General features: G+C 46.0%; 1 protein-coding gene across 1 annotated transcript in view; it reads left to right on the forward strand.

Moving 5' to 3' along the window:
- Positions 1 to 1,167: 1,167 nt before the first annotated feature.
- The window catches only part of MAP3K21 (mitogen-activated protein kinase kinase kinase 21), a 55,886-nt gene continuing 33,090 nt past the window's right edge, over positions 1,168 to 23,963 (forward strand). The window contains exons 1-4 of the mRNA XM_046026945.1: positions 1,168 to 2,223; positions 17,236 to 17,416; positions 21,652 to 21,800; positions 23,052 to 23,227. Coding sequence (XP_045882901.1) covers positions 1,401 to 2,223; positions 17,236 to 17,416; positions 21,652 to 21,800; positions 23,052 to 23,227 — 1,329 coding nt within the window. The 5' untranslated portion in view covers positions 1,168 to 1,400. The remainder of the gene's footprint in view (positions 2,224 to 17,235; positions 17,417 to 21,651; positions 21,801 to 23,051; positions 23,228 to 23,963) is intronic.

A 23,963-nucleotide genomic window follows, 5' to 3' on the forward strand; every position in this document is an offset into this window, starting at 1 on the left:
TCCACGTCTGTACAGGCCTGTCACGATCAGGGCAGAACCTGTAAATGCGGGTAGAACGGGAATCGTGGAGGCGGAGAAGGGAGTTTCCGTGAGTCTGGGCGGGGCACTGCTGCCCTTTCAGCAACGCAGGGAGAGGAGGTGGGCTATCTACCCCTCCAAGATTATTAAAAATAATGATAATAATGGGAAAATGACAGAGAAGAAAACATGTGCATACAAGAAAATCCCAAAGCTCCTCCTTATCGCTAGACTTGAAGTGATCCGTGCCCCCAGACATCAAAGCTTCACTTCCCATCCGTGTTAGGAGGCCACCGTTCCCGCACCGAGCGCACCGAGACGGGTGGAGGTCCTGCTCCGGAATGTTCCTTCGCACAACTGGTCCTGCGCGCAGCGCCAGGTACCCCGCGGTGAACGGCCGGCGGGCGTACCGGGGGCCTCCGGAGTCCTGGGGACCGACTCTCTGCGGACCGACTTTCTGCGAATACGGACGGCTCAGGACTCGAGCACGCGTCGTGGCCAACGCCTCCTACACCTGCACCTGCGGCTTCACAGGGGACAGGCGGTCCTTCCCACTCCAGGGAACAGTAAAGGCAACCGCGAGGTGATGCGCCATGAGAACGAACCTCCGGCCTGTACCACCTGCATGCAGCTCACAGCGCGGCGATGGGTCGTCCGGTCAGATCCGCGCGGCCGGCCGGGGTTCGAACTCCCGCAGTCGCGCACACCGGTCTGGAGACACGCTGCGCCGCGTTCTGCAACCCGTCCGGGGTGCACAGGGACTCTCCCCGGACGGCCACCTACTCCCTCACGTCCCGGCCCAGCGCACCGAGTCCTCTTCGCCGCTGCCCTGCATTTTAGAGGCTCGTGGACCCCCACAGCCTCTCCCTTGGCTTGATTTTTCTCGAAAACCTCGTGCAGCCGCGGCCGGTTCCGCCTCCCAAGCCGAAGGGGCGCGGCGCACCCAGCCCGCGAGCGGCGGGGGCGGGCGGCGGGGGCGGGCGGGGACCCGCGGGTCTGGGCTGGCCCCGAGGGGGCGGGGCGGGCCGGCGCGGGGGGCGGGTTCTGGCCGGGCGGGGCGGGGCGGGGCGGGGCGGGGCGGCCGCAGGGGCGGGGCGGGGCGGGCCCGGGAGGCGGCTAGGCCCAGCCACAGCCGCAGGCCCGCCGCAGGCCCAGCGCGCCACCATGGTGCGACAGCGCCCGCGGCCGCGGGGACCGCTGCAGCAGCAGAGGCGGACCAGGCGGAACGCGGGCTGAGGCCGGGGCCTCCGGGTGGTGGGCCCGCGGACCCCCGCGTCCCCGAGCCCCGACTCCCCCTCCTTGCCGGACCATGCGCGCCCGCAGCCGCCCCGGAGGCTGAGCCCGTCTCCCCGCGCCGCCGTCGCCCTCCCGGCTGCCCCTCCATGGCCTTGCCGGGCGCCGAGGGCGCGGCTGACAGGCCGGCGTCCCCGGCCCGAGGCGCCCCCGCCGGCTCCGCGTCGTCGTCGTCCGCCTCCTCCGGCGGCTCGGCCTCCGCCTCGGCCTCGGCGGGCGCGGGGCTGTGGGCCGCGCTGTACGACTACGAGGCGCGCGGCGAGGACGAGCTGAGCCTGCGGCGCGGGCAGCTGGTGGAGGTGCTGTCGCAGGACGCCGCCGTGTCGGGCGACGAGGGCTGGTGGGCCGGCCAGGTGCAGCGGCGCCTCGGCATCTTCCCCGCCAACTACGTGGCGCCGTGCCGCCCGGCCGCCCTCCCCGCGCCCCCGCCGCCGCCGCCGCGGCCCGGCTCGCCCGCGCACGTCGACTTCGAGCGGCTGGAGCTCCGGGAGCTCATCGGCGCCGGCGGCTTCGGGCAGGTGTACCGCGCCACCTGGCAGGGCCGGGAGGTGGCGGTGAAGGCGGCGCGCCGGGACCCGGAGCAGGACGCGGCGACGGCGGCCGAGAGCGTGCGGCGGGAGGCGCGGCTCTTCGCCATGCTGCGGCACCCCAACATCATCGAGCTGCGCGGCGTGTGCCTGCAGCAGCCTCACCTCTGCCTGGTGCTCGAGTTCGCCCGCGGCGGAGCTCTCAACCGCGCTCTGGCCGCCACCAACGCCGCCCCGGACCCGCGCGCGCCAGGCTCGCGCCGCGCGCGCCGCATCCCCCCGCACGTGCTGGTCAACTGGGCGGTGCAGATCGCCCGCGGCATGCTCTACCTGCACGAGGAGGCCGTCGTGTCCATCCTGCACCGGGACCTCAAGTCCAGCAACAGTAAGTGGGCCGGGGGTGGGGGATGGAGGTGGGGGGACGCAGCCTCGCCCCGCGAAGCCCTCCTCGGTGCCAGTCCTGGGCCGGCCCCTCCCGGCCTTGAGCCAGGTGGAAGGAGGCGGGGGATCAGCCCCCCAGCGCCTGCAGCACCCTCTGTGCCCGCTTTCCGAGGCCTGGAGGTCTAGCTGGACCTTGGTTATTTGCCTTGGGGCAGGTGACGCTTACCTTGACTTTGCTTTGTTGCTTTTTGGGCGCCTTTAAAAAAAATGCAGATCAGACTTGCTGACTACACAGTTGTAAAGTAGCTGGATCTTCTAAACCTCAGGGTGCTCTTTGGCCTTTAGGTACAATAAGTGGGTCGTTTTGTGCAACTGCAAACCGAAGCCTTCCTCAGATTGTGCAGAACCCATGACCCTCCTTCTCTATTTCATCAAACTCCTCCTTCCCTTCAGCTTTACAGGTGCTGAATTGAGGTCGATATTTACCACTTTAAATATGGCTTCATGTCCCTTGACATTTCCAAAGACTTTTCACTCAAACATCTCTGCCCACGAAGTATGCTTTTATCCTTCGTTTGGTGGCTTGAGTGTTGATGGATTGTCTCCAGGCAAGAAAGAGCCGTTTGGGCCAACATGCACATGTAGGCTTAGACATGAGTGAGGTCCTTGCACAAGTACTTGGACTCTTGAAGACCTGGTCTGTGTCGTTTATTTTGTTTATAAGCCAGGGTGGATTTTCTAGCTGTCAGTAGAGAACACATGAGCTAAACCCAAATCCCATTAAATTTCACCTCTTTATAAAAGACCTAATGGGATCCTCGTTTAAAGTTGGTTCTTGAACATTGAAGATCACCTCATAGTCTTAGGATGGGATGAAATCGCATGAAAGATTAAAAATGCAGCCAGAACTGGCATTGGCCGACCACAGCCGCATGTCTTTCAACCTGGTAGAACCTGCTAGGACAGGCGCTAACCCAAAGGGAAACACTGTCCTTCCCCAAGTCTGCAGGAAGAAGAGTGACAAGAAAAAATGATGCATTTGTTTCATGTTTGTGTACATTCTTTTTCCTATTCGAAATTCTTCGGCTCGTAAAGTTAACTTGAAAATGATGAAGGTGGCACTTTGTTGCAGGAATCAGATTACTTAAGTGTTGTGAGCGTTGGATACTTGCTTTGGATTTCATTTTATGCCTCCTGCCAACCCCCAGTATAAATTATAACCTTATAATTTAGATGACAACTGGTCAAGTGTCAGAAGCAGATTCAAACAAGATATGGCATTAGAGAGTAGCAGTAGTAGCCTGTGTTCTTAGAGTTAGAACAGAGGACGCATAAAGGACTCCAGAATTGTTTCCTTTTGGACTTTGGGATGATAAAGACATAGCACAGTTTTCAATGTACTTATTTTTGTCAGTGCTTCAGACCCTACAGCTGGTGCTTATTTCCTAAAATGTGCTTTCAGTGAACAATGTGTTTAACTTGCTACCACCGAGCAAGGCCTGTGTGCCCTGTCTGTGGGTCCTGCAAGCTCTTCTCTGATGGTTATATTCTGCAAAACCAGGTTATTTTAAGGACAGCAAAAAAGAGCATCATTGCTTGGGCATTCTTGGCATTCGTGGCAGTTCTGTGATGTACATGGGACCTGTCTTCCGCAGACTGATTCCGTTACAGGACATCAGATTACCAACACAGGAAAACGGTTAGGGTTAGACTGATCCTTAGGCCAAAAGAGCATAAGGGCCTGTAACGATTATTTTTTTCATTACGCTTAGTTGGTTCTGTTGCCTTGTGATAATACGTGAGGTCCCTATGATCTGTCCCATTGGCATGTTTGCTAATGTTCGTAAACACATAGAAGGGTAGATTAATCCATGTTCCAATCATAACCTTTTTATTTGAATTAAGAACTTTCCAAAGTATTAATACTGTTAAGTGGGAAAAAAGAAATATCATGACCCTGGAATAAGAACATGGTTAAATGGTTTTTATTGACAGCAGGAGACTTGGACAGCTGAACAGAGATGGTAGATATGTCATTGGGAGGTAGTTATATGCCGCAACTTAGTTTTTTGAAAGACTTTCCAGAGCTCAGAAGAAATTGCCAAACTTCCTGGAGCATTTTAATTTCTATAATTGTCAGGCAGGGTTGCCTTTGCTTTAAACTGTTGCACTTTGAAAAAGACATAATGGGCTTGGTCACTAGCCTAGCCAAATATTTGTTACAATATGACCATTACTTTAGTTTTTAATGACCATAACAGGCACATTTTGCATAGGGCCTAAAATGTGCACATCACAGTGCCCAGCACAGTGCCTTATCCTCTTTGTCTGGTGTTAATTCAGTGAATAAATGTGGACACTTTTGGACTTCTCTTGTGGTACATGAAACCATGACTTCTTGTTCAGACTTTTGAGAGCAGCAGAAACCCTATTACAGTGTGTTTTGTTTGAATTTATTGGTTATTTGCTAATGGTGGTAGTGAGTTAATAATAATGTAAACAAGGTTTTAAAAATCAATATTGAATTTTATCTTCATTCTGGAGTCCACAAAGAGCCAGTGTAAAACGACCTGGAGCCACGTTAGTTGAAATTACTGTTTAAAACAAATGTTTAAGTTTGTCCTAGGAAGATATGGTTCTTGACATGTTTTCTTTCCTCTTTTCTCTTTGGTCTTCTTTTAAGTTTTATCGTATCTGGGAGACAGTGTTTATGTTGAAATAAGAGCTGTGTTTTGATGGTACAAACAACTTTGTTCCTTTTCTAACAGTAAGAGATTGAAAGTTGAACCAAATGACCAAGGTTTAAGCATCATTTTGCTGAAATGTTAGGCCCTGGCACTCCCTGGATACGAACAGTGTGGAAAATACTGTGCTAAGTCTGTCTATGTGCAACAATGAGAGAGGAGTGTGAAACAACTTTGGGTTCCTGTGAACATGGCCGCTTTTCTGTGCATGCAAGGAAGAGAGAAAAATCACTGTGCATTTATTCAATATGTCTTGAGCCTCCCTTAACCCCCTCCCCCCCGTCACTTCTGGACCCTGGGGACACGGTGGTGAACCAGATGACCGCATCCCCGTTGGCATCGGGCATAGTCTCGTGGGAAAGACAGACGGTAGCCATGCAGTGTCAAATACTAGCAAGCATGGTGGGGGCAGATGGTGATGAGGCCAAGGATGAGGACGCCCATGAGACCGGGGTGGTGGACAGAAGACGCTCTGAGCAGTGACACAGAGATGTGGGTGAGGAGAAAGAAGAAGTCGAGCAAAGATCCAGGCAAAGGGAGTGTGGAGGATAAGGACCCTCACTTCCTGGGGAGTGGAGGGAAAGCTGGGAGGCTGAAGCAGAGGGAGGAGTAGAGGTCATCACGGTGGGGCTTGTGGCCGTGACCTATGGGTGTCTCACTCTCAGTGCCATCTGTCCAGAGCCCGGGAGAATTCTGAACAGAGGACAGGTGGGATCTGATGCTGTTTACAAGATTCCTCCGGCTGCTTGAAAGACTTGAAATTGGCCCACGTGAAGGCTGTCGAGGTGGCTCCTTTCAAAGAATGCGGTGGTTTCACCCAGGGTGCTAGGAGCGGGAAGTGGTTTTCAGGGAAGTTACCAAGGAGGAGTGAAGATAAACTAGTGTGATATGTGACTTACTGAGGCTGGTTTGAATTATTAGAATTTAGCCTGTGTTTTTCTGGCATAATTCAGTATTGAAAGAAGATTGTGTGGCATAATGTGTTTTTTTTTTTGTTGTTGTTTCATTTTTTTGTTTGTTTGTTTTAATATTGCTTATTGTGTTGTACTGGTGGTGGTGGTCTTAACAAAAATAAACATTCCAGGGGAAACTGAACCACAAATTTTGATACCTACTTACTTTGATATTTTTTATTTCCATGAGTAAGCACCTTTTTAGCTTGCTTTTTTTTAAGCCTTCTGGGGAATAATTATTATACGTATTATTATCGACAATGGCATTTACAATCAGTAAATAGACATAGTTCCATTTAGTAGCAAATGCAGTTTCAAGCTCTTACTAAAACTACAAAAGGGATATAATTTTTTGAAAAAATTTTCTCATTAATACAGTGTAAATAAAGGAACTATTTGAGAAAATTATAGGAAATGTAATCTCCAAATAAGGTGCTTAAATAGCTCATTGAGGTGATTTGGAGGAGATATTAAGTACACTTTTATCAGTTAAAAGACACACGTCTGGGGCGCCTGGGTGGCTCAGTGGGTTAAAGCCTCTGCCTTCAGCTCAGGTCATGATCCCAGGGTCCTGGGATCGAGCCCTGCGTCGGGTTCTCTGCTTAGCTGGGAGCCTGCTTCCTCCTCTCTCTCTCTCTCTCTCTGCCTACTTGTAATCTCTATCTGTCAAATAAACAAATCTTTAAAAAACAAAAAAACAAACAAACAAAAAACACACGTCTTCTTTCTCCTCTCGTCTGTTCTCTTATTCCAGACATGTAGCTTCATGCCACGGCCTCTTCCCACTCCAGGGGGCCCTGGGAGGTCAGCACAGATACCCCAGTGATGCCAAAAGCTAACCTGCTTCTTATAAACAAAAAAAAACTAAAGGATATATTTTTAGAAGAATAGCTATGACAAATGGTCCCCACATCATCCCCTACCATTGTCATACTTACATATTAAACAAAAGCTAGGCCACCACTCATTTTTTTCTAGTTACAAGGGCAGGGGTCCATTATTTGATTCAGGATTATGCAAACTCAGTCATCACTGTACACGTCTGATCACGTCTGCAGTCATCGTCAAGTGTATCAAAGTACGTGAAGGAACGAGGAGGGGGAGACCCCTCTGTCCACTTCAGAAGGTGTCTGCGAGCCCTGCTTTCTCTTCTCGCACCAGCACACAAGTGTTGAACTTCTCCAGAACAGCGCAGTCAGGAACGTCGCCTTCAAAGTCCTTGAGACCTGGGTTCAATTACTGGTGTCGTCATTCACTCAACGTGTGACCTTGGACAAGTTGTGTAACGTCACTGAGCCCGAATTTCTTGATTTCTGAAGCTGTCTGCTGAATTCCTCTCTGGGATATGGACAGAGTCCCGGAGGGAACATCTGTTTGGTGCTTCTTCAACCCATCGAAAGCATTTGTGAGAAAACTGGCATGAAAACATAGGGCTTTTTTTAGGGAACCGAGAGTAGTTGGGTGCCGCTAGAAGGAAAGATAGACAAGGGTTTTCTGGGAAGGGAACAGGCGTGGAAGCCGGCAGGGAGTGGGTGGGCGACCTGAATGCCATCCTAATGCAGACAGCCCCACAGCAAGAGCCAACCACGGGAGGTTTTGGGGAGGAAAGTGGTCTGCTCTGCTGGGAGATTAACACCTCTACAGAAAAGAAAAATGTAAGCTTGGGATAATTTGCTTTATGACTGTACTATCACAGGTTATCAGTAGGGCAGTAAACATTAAAATTCTTAGACATTGGTTTGACGTAAATTATTTATCATTTACGACTGGAACCCAGTTTTTTAATCAATATTCATCTGGTGAGTTGGTTTAGAGCAGTTTCTCCCTCTGGTTCACGAGGGTTACAAAACAGGGACGAGATTTACCAGGCCAGGCTGACGATTTTCAGTCCAAACCCTCCCCAGCCCTCAGGACCTCCCACAAGGTGAAACACCCCCATAAAGGAGTGTTGGGGGCAGAGGAAGGGCTCCCAGACAGGCCGCCAGAGCTGTGCTGGTTTCATTGTGGTACTAGAAACCCATTTGTACAGGGGACTTCCAATCAGTTGTGAATTTGTCATTTTAAAAAATTCATCTTTTCCAAATACTGCTTCAACTCGGCTGCCTTACTGAAGGGATGGTCTCGGCCACAAGGGCTGGGGAGCATCTCGCGCTTACCAGGCACTGGGTGCTGCCCAGCCTCGATCCGCACTTACTCGTCACAGCGACTTTTGAGGTCGGTATTTTATTCCCATTTTACAGGCGGAGAGACTGAAGCTGGGGTTTGATTGCCTCTGTGAAGCTCCCTTGTCAGAGAGCTGAATCCAGAGCCACTAATCCTGGAGCCTGAGCTTTTATCTTCTCCATCTGTCGCCTGGATGAGCAGTTCTCAAGTGTTTGTTATCAGGCCCGTGAAGAACTCTTGTTTACGTGGGTAAAAGCTGCTGGTGTTTACTGAGTTAGAAACTTAACATGATACATTTAAAAATGCTTAATAATATAAAAATAACAGACCCATGACATGTTAGCATAGCATTTCTAATGGGAGAAAAGTCTTATTTTCCAAAAGAAATTTAGAAAGGAGAGCGGCACTGCTTTACACTTTCGAAGCTCTTTGATGCCAGACTTAATAGAAGACAAATGGATGTTCATATCTGCTTCTGTATTTAATCTGTTGCTACCTTAGGGTTGCCCAGGGGTCCCTGCTTTGAGACCCCGCCCCCCAGGCGAGGCGATCGGTTCTGTTGGGAAAGAAAGGACTCTGGAGGAGTTGTTCCTACACTAGCATCAGAAGCTCCTCGTGAGCTTTTAAAAATTAAAATCCTCTGTCTCACTTTTGGATGTTCTGATTTAGTTGACCTTGGTTGGGAACAAGCAATGAATTTTTTCCCCTGACATTTTATTTATAAAATATTGAAATATGAAATTGAAGGAGCTTGAAGTGAGCACTTATATCCTCACCACCCAGATTCTACCATTCCTGTTTTATCGACTTGCTTTAACACAGATCTAACCCTATCCCTCCATTAATCCATCTGAGCTTTTGATGAAGCAATATATGTATATATGTATATATACACACATATATATATATTTTAAAAGATTTTTATTTATTTATTCAGCAGAGAGAGACACAGTGAGAGAGGGAATGCAAATGGGGGAGTGGGAGAGGGAGAAGCAGGCTTCCCGCCGAGCAGGGAGCCAGATGCAGGGCTTGATCCCAGGACCCTAGGATCATGACCTGAGCCAAAAGCAGATACTTACGGAGCCACTCAGATGCCCCTATATATATATATATATTATATATATATATATATATATATATATTTGGGCATCCAGAAGATATATATATAAATCTTCTGGATGCCTTAAAAGCAGAGCCAAGTTTGGAAACTGCTATTCAAAGGACCAGATTTGTGGGTTCCTTCTGAGGGTTCTCTGGGTTGATCTATATAAATCCTTCCATGAACCCAGACCGCATCTCAAATCTGGTTAAGTGTCTGATGAAATTGCACAGTTGGTCATAAAAGGCACCAGGTGAGACTATGGGTAGCTTTTTCTGGGCTTGTGTCTCTGGGGAAGGGAATCTCTTTAAGCATTTATTCCTTTGACATTGGGTGACGAATAGTGTCATTGTGGTGTCTGAGGTTTGCCCTCTGACTCCACAGCTCACTAGCGGTGGGTTCACAGCCCTGACTTCCTGAATAAGGTGATGTGAGGATAAAGTGAGACAGTGTGCTGCCGGGGTTGGCGCACTTTCCCTATGAAGATCCAGATAATAAATATTTTTGACTTTGTGAACCATAAGGTCTCTCTTGCAGCTGGTCAAGTCTGCTGTTGTAGCCCAAAGCATCTACAGACAGTATGTGAAAATGAATGTGACCGTGTTCCAATAAAACTTTATTTACAAAAATAGGCATTGGGCAGGATTTGGCCCATGGGATATAGTTTGCCAACACCTGGCCTATGTTAAAGTATTTAGAAAACTTAAGACACAATCTCAGTGGAAGTTGGTGACTATGCTCATTTTTATATATTGTTTAGGAACACTTTGAGTACTTTAAATATCTCATTTGTGTATGTGTGAACTCATTGATACTTAACAGTTTTCGACAACTGTCATCTTAAGAACATTATTATTAGTCATTCAGCAATATATAGTGCCGGGTAATCACATATTTGTTCATCTTGCACAGGGGTGAGGGTCTTTTTGATGTGGCTAATTTGCTTGACTGGGGCCAGCCAGCAGTATGAGGAAACAGTCTGCAGCTTTGTTCTCTGTAGGAGTGCTACCGTCTGCGCGCTTTGGCAGGTCCGCTGGTAACTCGGGTTGATAAGTTGAGGGTCAAGGAGGAGGCATGAAGTACTATGTTGCTATTGTAACTGTTTCACTACCGGGTTTCATTACCAGTTGCTTTTCTAAGCTATTGGAAAAAGACCAAATCACACGCCATGTGGGGAAGTATCTTGATTGCATACAGGAATGTTTGAATCATTACTGGCTCAAGGCGATATGAAGGAGTTTATTTAGTTTCAGGTTTTCTGCAAATGTTGAATCACATAATATCAGGTATATGACTTTCTGTTCCCTAATACGTTAGCATAGGATACTGTCGAAGACTTCCTCCCTCCGTTTGCTTTGCACCTACTTGGTGAAAATACTGAGGGGACACAAATATTGAACTAGATTTGCGCACACAATGAAATGTAAGAAGGTTTCTTGTTAAAACGGAGCATTGTATGTGTCCATAAAAAGGTTTGTACGGTGGCTGTTCTTTCTGGCACAAGAGCAAAGTGAAGCTCTACATTAGGCAATCACATCTCTATTTTCTCTAGAGAATTCCATCTTCTTGTATTCAGCAAGCCAACTCATTCATTCATGCAGCAGCTGTTTATGGACGTGTACAATGGGCCAGGAACCCTCCGAGGCTCCTGATGTTCAGTCATGAGCAAAGGAGAAATGCTTTCCTCCGCTCCCAGAAGTTACGTTCCAGTAAGCGGCACAGACGTTCACCGAGAAGTAGTAAGAGATGTAGCATGTTGGAGAGTGGAGAGGTGCTTTAGTAGGAAAACTGGAAGAGTAGGATCGAAGAGGTGAGTCTGTTGAGGTGAGCAGTTAAGGTTTTAAGTTAGATGGGTAAGGGTGGCCTTCCAGAAGAGGTGGCTGATCAGGAAAACCTGAAGAAGTGAGGGAACGTGTCATCATCAACCGCAAAATTCCCGAAGCAGGAGGCCAGTGTGGCAGGAGAGGACTGAAGGAGAACAGTAGGACAGGAGGGGGTGGGGGATCAGGTTGGGCAGATCTTGCAAGACCTTTGACTTTACCATGACCATGGAGAGCTTCAGACTAAGGACTGGGATCTGCCTTGCTTTCTAGCAAATGTACTGCTGCGGGGTTGACAAGAGATGGAAGGGAAACCAGGGCGGAGGTGAATCTGGGAGTCATCTGTGTCAGCATGGTATTTAAAGCCCTGAGGTGGGCTGAGATTAGCTAGGGAGTGGGTAGATAGAAAGACCAGAGATCCACAGCCCATTCCTGGCGGTCTGCAGTAGTTAGAGATCAGGGAGATAGGAGGAATCAGAAAAAGGAGTGGTGAGAAGAGAAAGGGAGCCCCAGGGAGCCGAGGATGCTCTGGAGGTCAGGGAAGAACGTGTTTTGGGGAAGAATGATCAGCGAGGTCGAATGCCGCAGACGGACGGGAATTCAAAACAATGATTCTGTTGTCATTCTCCTTAAAACGGTCTGGGTTTCCTAATACTGTTTCGGGAGTGCAGAGGCAAGTTGGTTTTCTGTCGCAGCAGCTGACTTCATGTGAGAAAGCTGGTAACTCGTCTTCTTCATACTCCGTTTTCCCCCTTTACTATCCATGTACCCATTTACTTAACAGATATGAATGGCTTGTGTGTAGCATCAGTAAATCAATACATAACATTCATTAGGTGCAAATTCTATCCTCCAGTTGCTTATAATTTAATCAGAGAGATGAGAGGAACAGGTAGGGTAAGCCATAATGGTAGAACTTCAGGGCATTAAAAATGGGAACTTCTAGCAGCAGTCATGCGGGAAGGCACCCAAGGGGAGAAGGTATTTATTGACTCCTGGAGTACCGGACAGGAGGAGAGTGAGGAAGTTGCCCCCCCCCTTTTTTTTAAAGAGAAGGGGAATTGGAGATTCCACAGGCTAATGGACTTGAAGTGGTCTCCTGGTTAACACTGCAGTAGGAAGGCAGTACCGGTGTCCTGATGCGCATGCAGGAAGTGGGGTGCCCACCCCGTGTGGTTTTCATGGAAGGTGGGAGGAGCGTTCTATGCAGCGAACGCCGGGATACAATGTTGTGTTTTCCAGACGTGGCCGGTAATACACACAATTGTTAAGATGCAGGCTTCATCATAGAGGACACAGAATCTGGAGAGGTCATTTCAAATGAGGTCCAGAAGGGGCTTGAAGGCCAGGGAGAAAGTTTGCATTTGCCTCCATAGACTGGAGAGTGAATGAATGGAGTGCATGTTGGGGGAGACAAGATGGTGCCAGTGAAAGACTGATGGAAAGTAACGATGCCAAATGTGGTGATGTGGACCTAGTACTTATTCCCTAGTACTTATTTCAGACTTGAAATTCTCAGAGCCACCTTCCTTTGGTTGAGAAAATTATGTTCATTAATACTATATTCTTCCACATTTTGCTTTTCCTCAAACCCATTTGCTTTCTTACTCCTTTTTTTTAAATAATATATTCTTAGTTAAAGATTAATTGAAACTAACGTATTTGACTCAAATGGAATTTGGACACAGCAATCCCATAAATGTTGAGAAAATAGAACGGATACAGTGTAATTGCTTTTAAAAAAATATATACATTATATGCTATAATTCTGAAAATAGCAGTGTGGAACTTCAAAGGAGCCGGAAAAACCACGTGCCTCATGGTTGAATAAGTAGAGCAAGTACAAGGTTGTAAAGGCTGATTGTTCGAGAACTGGGCTAACAAGGGTCAAAAATCTCCACTGAAGTCTCACAAAAGGGGGCTCCAACACCCGTCGCTAGGTTACCCACAAGAATTTTACCGTTTCTGTGGCCAAAAATGTTTATGTGCCTGGTCTGTACATTATACCTTCTGGTGGCGGGCCGGCGTGCTGGGGCCCTTCCTGGGGTACGGCAGGAAGCGGAAGTTGGCTGCCAACCCGGAGTCCCCAGGCTGAAACCTGGCCAGGTGCCTGAAGCTACCTGTCGGGACGCTGGCTATTTTTGGTTTCAGTCACTTTGCCCAAAAGATAAGGAATTTCAGGAATTCTGCCGAACACCTCTGAAATAGAATCTGAAACAATGGGCCTTTCATGGGACTCTACACATTTGGCAATCACAGTGTTATTTTAACTTGTTTTCTGTGCAAAGTGTACAGGCACTTAGCTCCCGTGGAAATCTGGACTGGAGTGGGCGTGGGGGGAGGGACGCTGGAAACCATCAATGCAAAGGCTGCTCATAGCACGATGTACCCTGACATTTATTTAGAAAGCGATCGGTTTTAAATGTTTTGTTTAACAAAAATAAAAACTCGCTTTTATTTCTTTTTTCACTTCTTTGGGGGCATTCTTAGGCTTTGCTTCTCAAGGGCTGCCAGGCCTTCCTGGGGCCTGGGAAGGGACAGTCAGATTTTTAGGCCTGTTTTAATCAGTGCTTCCTCATTCCTCCCTAGGTGATGTTTCTAAGAGTGAAGGACACACGTGAAAATGTCTTGGAAAACAAAGGTCGATAGAACTACAGGCCATTTTGATCATTGATTTGGGGTTCTTTTTGGTGTTAAAAATAACCGTTGTTTAAAAGTGAAATTAGCAGTGTTATACGTGGGAAAATGTCACACTGCGATGATGTCGCTCATTTGATTTTTTTTTGTTTGTTTCTGTGGCTTAAGTACTTAGGGTTTTCAGGGACTAGATATTTTGCTTTTCTTGATACAAGAGTAAGGACTGAGAAAGAAGTATGCCCTAAGCTGATGTGGAAGGAAGGGAAGTTCAAGATTCATCTTTCAAGCAATCTGCAAAATGAAACACCGGGTCCTTTTGCTCCCTTCCTACCACCGGCAGCTTTGTCAGTTTTGCGGAAGGCTGGGGAAGCGTCTGCCGATGGGTCTGGAATCTGGCTCTGAGTTGTAGCCGCCTGCTTTGGGTCACGTATCCAGACTGTAAGCTGGAGGTCACGATTCCCACCGCATAGAACTGTGTGAGGCTGGAACGCAATGTTCAGTGTGTGAAATGACTACCGAGGAAGAGGACCGGCAAATGGGAGGCAGCGTCCTTCGTGTGAGCACTGGCGATCATCACCTCTATTGTCCATGCTTCCATGGAGCAGTCAGTGAAACGCAGGGGAAATCTGTAAAACGCAGTTCCTAGGATTTGGTAGCTTCGGATATGATTTAGGGCAATAAGTCTTATACAAAAACATAACGGACAAAACAGCATAACACGTGGGTGATGAACGACTGGGAAGATGAAATAGTCACTGTTTTGTGGGCTGCCCCACAAGGGTTTCCCAAGGCAGCTGGGCCTTGAGAATAGGTACAGTATAGACGGGCAGAAGGCACAAGAGGCTGTTCCAAATGGAAGTGAGTCTCCCCACCAGCCCCCATCCATCCTCTTTATAGTATAGTGTTGAGATTATAAGCAGGAAAAACAGTAGAATTTTGGCCTTGCTGCTTCCCAACTGTGTAACCGCGGGCAGGCGCATAAACCATCTTAAAGCTGAACTGTCATCTAGGTAACGGATGTAAAAGTAGAGCCGGAGGCTTGCTCTCTAAATCCCACAGTTAGAAGGTCAGTTGGGGAAAGCAATGTTCCAGCACAGCAGTATTCATTCAGTGTTGGCAACCTGGGCCGGTGCCCACTCGAACACCTCTTCCTGTTGAAATCTGGTGTTGGCTCTCTCCAGTTGCTTTAACTCTTCAACTTTTATGACCACTCAATAGTATAAATATTTGACGATATGATGCAAACACAATACGAATCCATTGCAGAGTGAAATTTCAAGTCTTGAGAAAGATAAGGGGATTCCCTGAAGTCCGTGAAAGTGATTTGGAAAGACATATTACTAAAAACACTTTCAAACATACTGATAAAGGGTGTGTGTGCGTGCTCGTCACAAAACACTCTTTCAAACGGTGTTATGTATCCATCTCTTGCTCACTACAACCTCACTATCACGATTCCTGTGACAAAGAAACAGATGCGGGGAATCTGAACCAAGCAATGTGGCCGAGCAGTGCACGTCCTTCCTCATGACCCGCTAGTCCCTCCACGGGGATCACGTGGTGATCTTGCAATGATAGGAGGTCAGAATGGAGAGAATGGAGAATGAAGAGAGATTTCCAAAGGATACAGAAAGCTCTCCTGAGAACCTGATAAAAGCCACCCTCCGAGCAATGCCGCAGTGGTTAGGAGTGTGTGTCTCTGGGGTCAGACTGCTTGGAGGTCGTCACTGCTCCTCAGCTGTGACCTTGGACGCTTAAGCAACACCTGTGTCTTGGCTCCCTTATCTGTGAAGCACAGAATAGTAAATAGTAAATCCCTATTGTACTGCGGTGTGGATTTCATGATTGAAGTCGCTGTAAGTGCATTTGACACACAGAATGAATGTACTCAGTAAATGCTCGTTATTCTTATAACTAACATCTGGGAAAATGGTCCTCTTTAGGATCCTGTTCCAAAAATCAAAAAGGCGAATGTCTTATGCCTTGCTTCAGTTTTGTTTGGATAATTTATTCTAAAGGACATCCCCCGTGTGTTTTGTTTTTATCCTTCCAAGAGTTAGCGCATGGTTACAACAATGACGTAAACATCCTTTCTTTAAAAAACCAAACCATGAAAAAGACTTATTTTCATTTTATTTTTCAAGGTAAAACCTGAATAACAATACCCCATTTGCCCTGTTTATAATGATATTTGGGTTACTGTTTCAGTGGATTCATTCTGTGGCTTTATTTTTTTTCGGTACTGATTGTCTTTAGATAAGGGAGGCCCATCCCTTGGGGTTTTTATGACGATTGAATGAAATCGTGGATGTGTGCAAGGCATACAGGAAAACTCCGCACTTGTTAGCAGCTCTCTAATTTGTTGTCATTCGTATTAGGTGGGACTAGCGTGAGCACGGGGCAAGTGTAAGAATGTGCGTGTCAGGGCGCCTGCATGGCTCAGTGGGTTAGGCCTCTGCCTTCGGCTTGGGTCATGATCTCAGGGTCCTGGGATCGAGCCCCACATCAGGTTCTCTGCTCAGCAGGGAGCCTGCTTCCTCCTCTCTCTCTCTCTGCCTGACTCTCTGCCTACTTGTGATCTCTGTCTGTCCAATAAATAAATAAATAACTTTAAAAAAAAAAGAATGTGTGTGTTGTGTTCGTTTAAGAGCATTCAGCTCCTGCTCTGAATAAGATGAGACACGGAGTGGACAGGTGACTACGAATGAGAATTGAACATGTCTGTCCCCATCGTCCTCCCATCCATACCAGCTTCCTCTCTCTCTCTCTCTCTCTCTCTCTCTTGCATACACTCACTCTCTCAGAGCTGACAGTCTGGTGCAGAAGTCAGAGGTGACTTTGGCGGGGACTGTGGTGGGAGTTCTACCAGAAGTGGCTCTCGAGGGGTCCGATTTTGTCAGGAGGCTGGGGGGCGAGGAGAACTAGTGTCCGGATGACATTTCTCTACTGTTTCTGTTTCCTGCTATATTTTGAGCTTTAGTAAAGCAATCCTAGCTCATAAAATAATTTATGAGTTAAAAATCTCTAAGCATTTTGCAAGTTTACTCTAAGATCCTATTTAATAATAATTTATGGTGACGAGTCGTCTGCCTGTGATACTCTTGAATACCTTCGGTAGAAAAGGCTCTGCACTGGGTATCACGCACAGTTAACAAGAACTGATGATGTACTATACGCCGGCTAACTGAACGTAATAAAAAAGAGAAAATGAAAGGGCTCTGCATTTAAATCAGGACCTAACTTCTAGGAAGAAAACAATGTATTCTTACCAAGGAAGCTCTCACAGACTTCTGACCCTATCCGTGATGCCTCAGTAAATGTTTCTTGCCCCCTAGAAATCATTTACTTTCCCATCAAGAGAAGCATTCATAGAGTGCTAAGCCATGTTGATTTTCTTTTTAACTTGTAACTGCAGGCACCAATGACCCAGTAAATGTTGTGGCATAGATAATGTAAGGCAAGATGGCAGAATACAAGCCCATTCTCATTTACGCTGCTGACTGAGCTGAAGGTCCTGCCTTCAATACCAAGGAAACAGTTTGACCAGAAAATTATAACAATAGGAAAATAGCCTACCTTTGATTTTTTTTTTTTTTTTAGTTTTGCTTCTTGAGAAGATAGAGCATGATGACTTCTGCAATAAAACGTTGAAGATTACAGATTTTGGGTTGGCGAGAGAATGGCACAGGACGACCAAGATGAGTGCAGCGGGTACCTATGCCTGGATGGCGCCCGAAGTCATCAAGTCTTCCCTGTTTTCTAAGGGAAGTGACATCTGGAGGTGAGCACCGCACTTTCTGCTCTTGTAGTCGGTTGCACTCCCACCACGCTTTCTGCCCTTGTAGACAGCCGCACTCCCACCACACTTTCTGCCCTTGCAGACGGCCGCACTCCCACCACACTTTCTGCTTTTGTAGACGGGCCACAGGAACTGGTTGCCGCACTCCCTGTCGATGAGTCCCAGAGTTTTCAGGAATCGAGTGGAACAGAGAATACAGGCCTTTTCTTCCGTACCCTCATTGGAGAGCTCTTCTCTAAAAATCTGTTTCTTTCTTTTTTTTTAATGGTGATTGCATATCAATAAATATTTTTATTACTTATTCATTTATTTTGATTTCAGGAGTAGAATTTAGGGATTCATCACTTACCTGTAACACCCAGTGCTCATCACAAGTGCCCTCCTTAATGCCCATCACCCATCGAGCCCCTCCCCCCCCACCTCCCTCTGTCAGCCCTCAGTTTGTCCTCTATCCTTAAGAGTCTCTTAAGGTGCCTGGGTGGCTCAGTTGTTAAGGGTCTGCCCTTGCCTCTGGTCATGATCCCAGGGTCCTGGGATCGAGCCCCACATCGGGCTCCCTGCTTAGCGGGAAACTTGCTTCTCCCTTTCTCTCTGCCTCTCCCCCGGCTTGTAGTCTCTCACTCACTCTCTCTCTCTCTGTGTCAAATAAATAAATAAAACCTTTTTTTTTTTTTTTTTAAAAGGGGGGAGAATCTCTTATGGTTTGCTTCCCCCTCTCTCATTTTTTTCCTTTTCCCTTATCGTCATCTGTTTGGTTTTCTAAATTCCACATATGACTGAAATCATAAGGCATTTTTCTTTCTCTTACTTATTTCGCTTAGCATAATACACTCTAGCTCCATCCACCTCATTGCAAATGGCAAGATTTCATTTTTTGATGGCTGAGTAATATTGCATTGTATACATACACCGCATCTTTATCCATTCATCAGTTGATGGGCACTTGGGCTCTTTCCACAGTTTGGCTTTGTTGATAATGTGGCTGTAAACATTGGGGTACATGTACCCCTTTGAATCTGTATTTTTGTATCCTTTGGAGAAATACCCAGTAGTACAATTGCTGGATCATAGGATAGATACATTTTTAATGTTTTGAGGAACCTCCATACTGTTTTCCAAAGTGGCTGCTCCAGTTTGCATTCCCACCAACAGTGTAAGAGGTTCCCCTTTCTTCACAACCTCGCCGATACCTGTTGTTTGCTCTGTTAGTAATTTTCTCCCTTCTGACAGGTGTGAGGTGGTATCTCATCCTGATTTTTGATTTGCATTTGCCTGGTGATGAATGATGTCGGGCATCTTTTCATGTGTCTGTTGGCCCTCTGGGTGTCGTCTTTGGAAAAATGACTATTCATCTCTTCTGCCTGGTTCATTTCTTGATGATAATAATCCTGGTTGGATTATTATTTTGGGGGGGGGTGTTGAGTTTGATAAGTTCTTTATAGTTTGGGACATTAACCCTTTATCAGATGTGTCATTTGCAAATTTCTCCTCCTATTCCGTAGGCTGCCTTTTAGTTTCATTGATTATTTCCAAATCTGTTTATTTCTGTTTTACAAGTTCAATTGTCCGATTTTCAGTAAAAGCAGCTAGTTAGAAGAGGAGAGAGGGTTGCTAAGTTGGTAAAAGTTGGCAGCTGAAAACAAAATAGGTGTTAGGAAGAAAAAAAGCATGAAATTCCATGGAAAGGAGTAGAAACTACTGACATCTAGAGCCACCTGGTTGTGGAGCCAAGCATCCCCACCCACCTGGAGAATGCATTAATCCGGTAAAGCACACTGGAGCCCTGGGGTGTCAGGATGCAAAAGGTGGGAAGTCCCCTCCCTTCCCCCCTTCTGAATTGCACACTTCTTTGCTTTAGAATCTCCTTTTATAACATTCACATAAAAACGATTTCATTCAAGAGACGTTACGGTACTCTGCGCAGCGGACTGCTGTACTAGCGTACGGACTAGTACGTTAATTAGTGGGTTCACTGATCCTCTCTCACCCTTCTTCCTCCTTCATGGTTATTACAGCACAAAGTAACTTAGAGCCGTCACTGAATTTTCACAGTATCTCCTGAGATGACCGCACTTCCGCAGAGCAGGTAACCAGGGCACTGGGACAATAGGACCTTTCCTCAGCGTTATAGAGCTAGTAAGTAGTTATACTCAACATCCCAGACCTGGGAGCCAGGTTCCTGCAAGCACAGCCCTTCTGTTATTCGCAGGCTGTCTGAGTTCTTCGGAGACAGCCTTATTTATATCGTATCCTGCCCGAGATCGGAGAACAAAAGAAAATGCATTACATTCTGCAAATAGTCCCATGAAAATAGTTCTTTTTTTCCATGTTGTTTTTTTTCTCCACGTGGGTTTTTAACATAAGCCCTCTGCTCTCTAGAAACATGACCTGTCTTGAGTTATTCATTTGCTGAAACTTCCAAGAAGCAAAGTTATGCTGTTGTTATTATTTTAGTTTTGTTATGTGCTAATGAGAAGAGCAAGGAAGTGGCTTTGAATTTAGACAGTTTTCAGTTACTTGCAGGCGTTTTTGTCCCCTGCTCTGAGGTGATTTTTGTTGTTTGATCTATGAGTTACATTTACTTATTCTTGCAATTAAAGTGTCTCTGCTAAGGCACCATAATGTAGGTAATTTTTAAGAAACTAAACTGGTAATTACCTTTGGAAAATACTGATTTCAACTTAATTGTTAATAGTTACAGCATTATATAATTTAAAAGCACTATATTATATATTCTCCCTTTTTTCAATATAACACAGTGCTTTGAGATGGTAGAATAGACATCGCTATTACTGTATAGATCGCCTACTTCACAATCAGCTGTTAAGGGCTTTGTGAGTGGAAACGTAGCTAGTAAATAGTGATCCTTCCTTCCCCTCCTCTCCCCTTTTCTCCTTTCCTTTCCAAGAGTTATTTACTTGAGAGGATATGTGAGCACGGGGCAGGAACAGAGGCAGAGGGAGAAAGAAATTCAAGCAAACTCTGTGCTGAGTCTAGAACCGACGTGGAACTTGAACTCATGACACTGAGATAATGACTTGAGCTGAAACTGAGGTCCAGTCTTGAGCTTCCAGATCCAGCTGTCTTTCGGCTGTCTTACCAGGTGCCCTGGTACTCCACCTGCTCAGGGAAGGAGCCGGACTGAGGGTCCTCGGGACTCACACACCTTCACTTAGAGCTGGTAGAACATGGGCTGGAGGATCTCCAGACCTCACTGACTGGGCACATTATGTCATTTCTACATTTTTATTCTGAGCGTCTTCAGTAGATAGTCTAGATTCCCACTGGCACTAATGGCGAGGTCTTTAAATGAGAGGCTGTCAGATCTGGGGTGGTCTGAAGCTGGAGTCTGGAGAGTTTCCAGCTCTTTCCAGACCAGGTCATCAGAGACAGCTTGTCCTGTTACAGTCGAGATGCTCCGAGTCTCCACATCCCTTTAGATCAGGAGGTAATCAAAGGGGACTCAGACATCAACTCCATAGCCAAATTTCAATGCTTTTTTTGGCGTTATTTTGAGCTGTTCGGCCTTTCCTTTAGGCTTATTTTACTGCCTTCTGTTTGCTCTCTTCAAAACGATGCTTTAATGTCCTATGTAAGCAACAAACATAAGAAATGAGAATCAAGTTACTACTCTAAATTTCAGACTTTTTAAAAACTTAAATCTAATGATGTTTTCAAAAATTAGAAAAGTAAATCGGACTGTACGAATTATGTTAGAAGTAAAGCAAATAAATACAACTGTTGGTTATATGCCTGTGTGTTTCCATTTAAAATCTCACAGGATGTCTGGAGTGAGTGGTATTTTATGTATTAACAAAAGATAATTTGTACTTTATGTTTTGAAGAGGATAAAGGGAAACTAAGGTACTAATGGATACAAAGTTACAAAGAAGAGGTGTTTCGTCCGACTTGCAGGCACAAGGAGGCCCCTGCGGATTTATTTGTCAGTAACTATTCAGCAATATTGCTGATAGTTTTAATTCCTGTCATGAATGCATAACTGACTTCTGGGAAGGTGTGTACTTACATGGGTTTGGGAGGTTTGCTGAAAGAGCCCCCCTCCCATCTTGGGGTAAGTGCCACTTAAGGGTTTTGTTGGAAGAGAATATTCTTAATCAGAGCTGGATGAGGGCTCTGATGCTTTTATCCTACCACTTAGGTTGTAAGGAACAGACATCATTTAACCCATGTGACTTTATGGCAATTTTGCTTTGCAGCTATGGAGTCCTGCTGTGGGAGCTGCTCACGGGAGAAGTCCCCTACCGTGGCATCGATGGGCTCGCCGTGGCCTATGGGGTGGCCGTCAATAAGCTCACTTTGCCCATTCCGTCCACCTGCCCGGAGCCATTTGCCAAGCTCATGAAAGGTATTTGTGCACCTCAGTTTCTGTGTGTCTGGAGGCAACGGGATTCACTCAGGAGAACGTCTAAAATTTTTAAGGGCTTTTTTAAAAGATTTTATTTATTTATTTGACAGAGAGAGAGATCAAAAGTAGGCAGAGAGGCAGGCAGAGAGAGGGGAGGAAGCAGGCTCCTTGCTAAGCAGAGAGCCCGATGCAGGGCTCGATCCCAGGACCCTGAGATCATGACCTGAGCTGAAGGCAGAGGCTTAACCCACTGAGCTACCCAGGCACCCCGTCTATTTTTTAAGCAAAAGAGTAATTTCTAGGATTCTAGGGGCACCTGGGTGGCTCAGTTGTTGGGCTTCTGCCTTCAGCTCAGGTCATGATCCCAGGGTCCTGGATCAAGGCTGGGATCGGGCTCCCTGCTCAGCAGGAAGCCTGCTTCTCCCTCTCCCACTCCTCCTGCTTGTGTTCTCTCTCTTGCTGTGTGTGTGTGTCTCTTTCTGTTAAATAAATAAATGAAATGAAAAAAAAGATAATTTCTAAGATTCTAATTTACAAATGCTTGTAAGCAACTATACTGTTTTATGAACTAGAAACATTTTCTTCACTCTAAGATGTCAGGTAAAGTATTGAGGGATTAAGTAACTTTAAAAACCCATCTAGTTGTATCAGTGACTCAGTTATGTACAAAATTCAGACAACTGGTAATGAAGTTTTTGCCAAGTACACCAGTAACGCTCAAAGACAGAGCTTAGTTGTTCCATTCTGCTGTTTTAAATTCTGCCTCATGATCAAAAATGTTTTACGATCTTAACCGGCACGGTTTTGCCGTGACCTTATCTATTTCATTCTTTTCTTTTAAAAATTAACTGACTCCTTTTGCAAGCAGCTAGTTACCTTCCTTCATTATTAGGCCATTTCTTAGACCCTCTCTTGTAATTATAACCTTTTAGAAACTTTGGTTTTCTTGGGTCGAGTTCTAGAACTCCGTACCTGTACATCCCTGGCTAGAGCAGCCTAGGCTCCTGAACCAGAGTTCATGGTAAGGCACGGACCGCCCACACCCACATATTAACGTTGTAGAAGATAAACAACAAGAGCCTTATCTAATAGTAAATATTATGCATGCCACCGACCTGGTCACTGTGTAAAATAAAATTTTCAAAACCATTATCAGTTGGCTTTTAAAATCTCCAGCAGACACCATCAGCATGGGCTGATAATCCAAACTATGCTGAGAAGTGGAATTAATGTGGTTCTTGTCGATTTTAGAGTGCTGGCAGCAAGACCCCCACATTCGTCCTTCATTTGCCTTAATTCTTGAACAACTGACCGCTATTGAAGGGACGGTTATGACTGAAATGCCTCAAGAATCTTTTCATTCTATGCAAGATGACTGGAAGCTAGAAATTCAACAAATGTTCGATGAACTGAGAACAAAGGAAAAGGTGAGATAGCTGTCGTAATTGCGCAACGTGCCCACATTTATGGAGATTCTGGAAAACATGAGTCAAGAACACTGTTAGCATTATTTTCAATAATACATTACTTTCAGGCATGAATATTGATTCTTACCTTCCAGTTAGAACAGAACTATACTCGAAATGTAAGATTAGGAAAAAAACAACCTTTTATTAGGGGAATTTTTAAAAAGTAAAACAAATTAAAAAAAAAGAGAATAGCATACTAAGCCCTTTGTATAAATTAACCAACTTCAGTAATTATCAATATTTGTCATTTTTGTTCATCTTTTTTCCCATTATCATCGTTTTTAAAAAATGGGGTACCTTAAATTAAATCCTCAACTCATGTCATCTTACCTTTAAGTCCTCAATGTGCATCTCTAACTGGTAAGAATTTTAGAAATAACTTTTTTGCCATTATTACCTTAAAAAGCAATTGCAGTTCTTGGATATATAGTATTCTATATTCAGTTGTCACATTTTGTCTGAAAGGTGTCTTTTTGTATGGTGACTCACATAACACAGCTAAAAAAAAAAAGAAAGGTGTCTTTTTACACTTTTTGGTTATATCTCTTAGAGCCTTTTTTTATGCTAGCCCTCCCCCTCCCCAGTCCCCCCCTCCCCCACACCCAACCTTTTATCTCCAAAGCATTGCTTTGTCAGAGAAACTGGGAAAGTGTGTAATTTTGAACTTTTAATGTGATGAGTTAAGAAGCAACAC

Source organism: Meles meles, chromosome 13, assembly GCF_922984935.1.
Source record: "Meles meles chromosome 13, mMelMel3.1 paternal haplotype, whole genome shotgun sequence".
NCBI lineage: Eukaryota > Metazoa > Chordata > Mammalia > Carnivora > Mustelidae > Meles > Meles meles.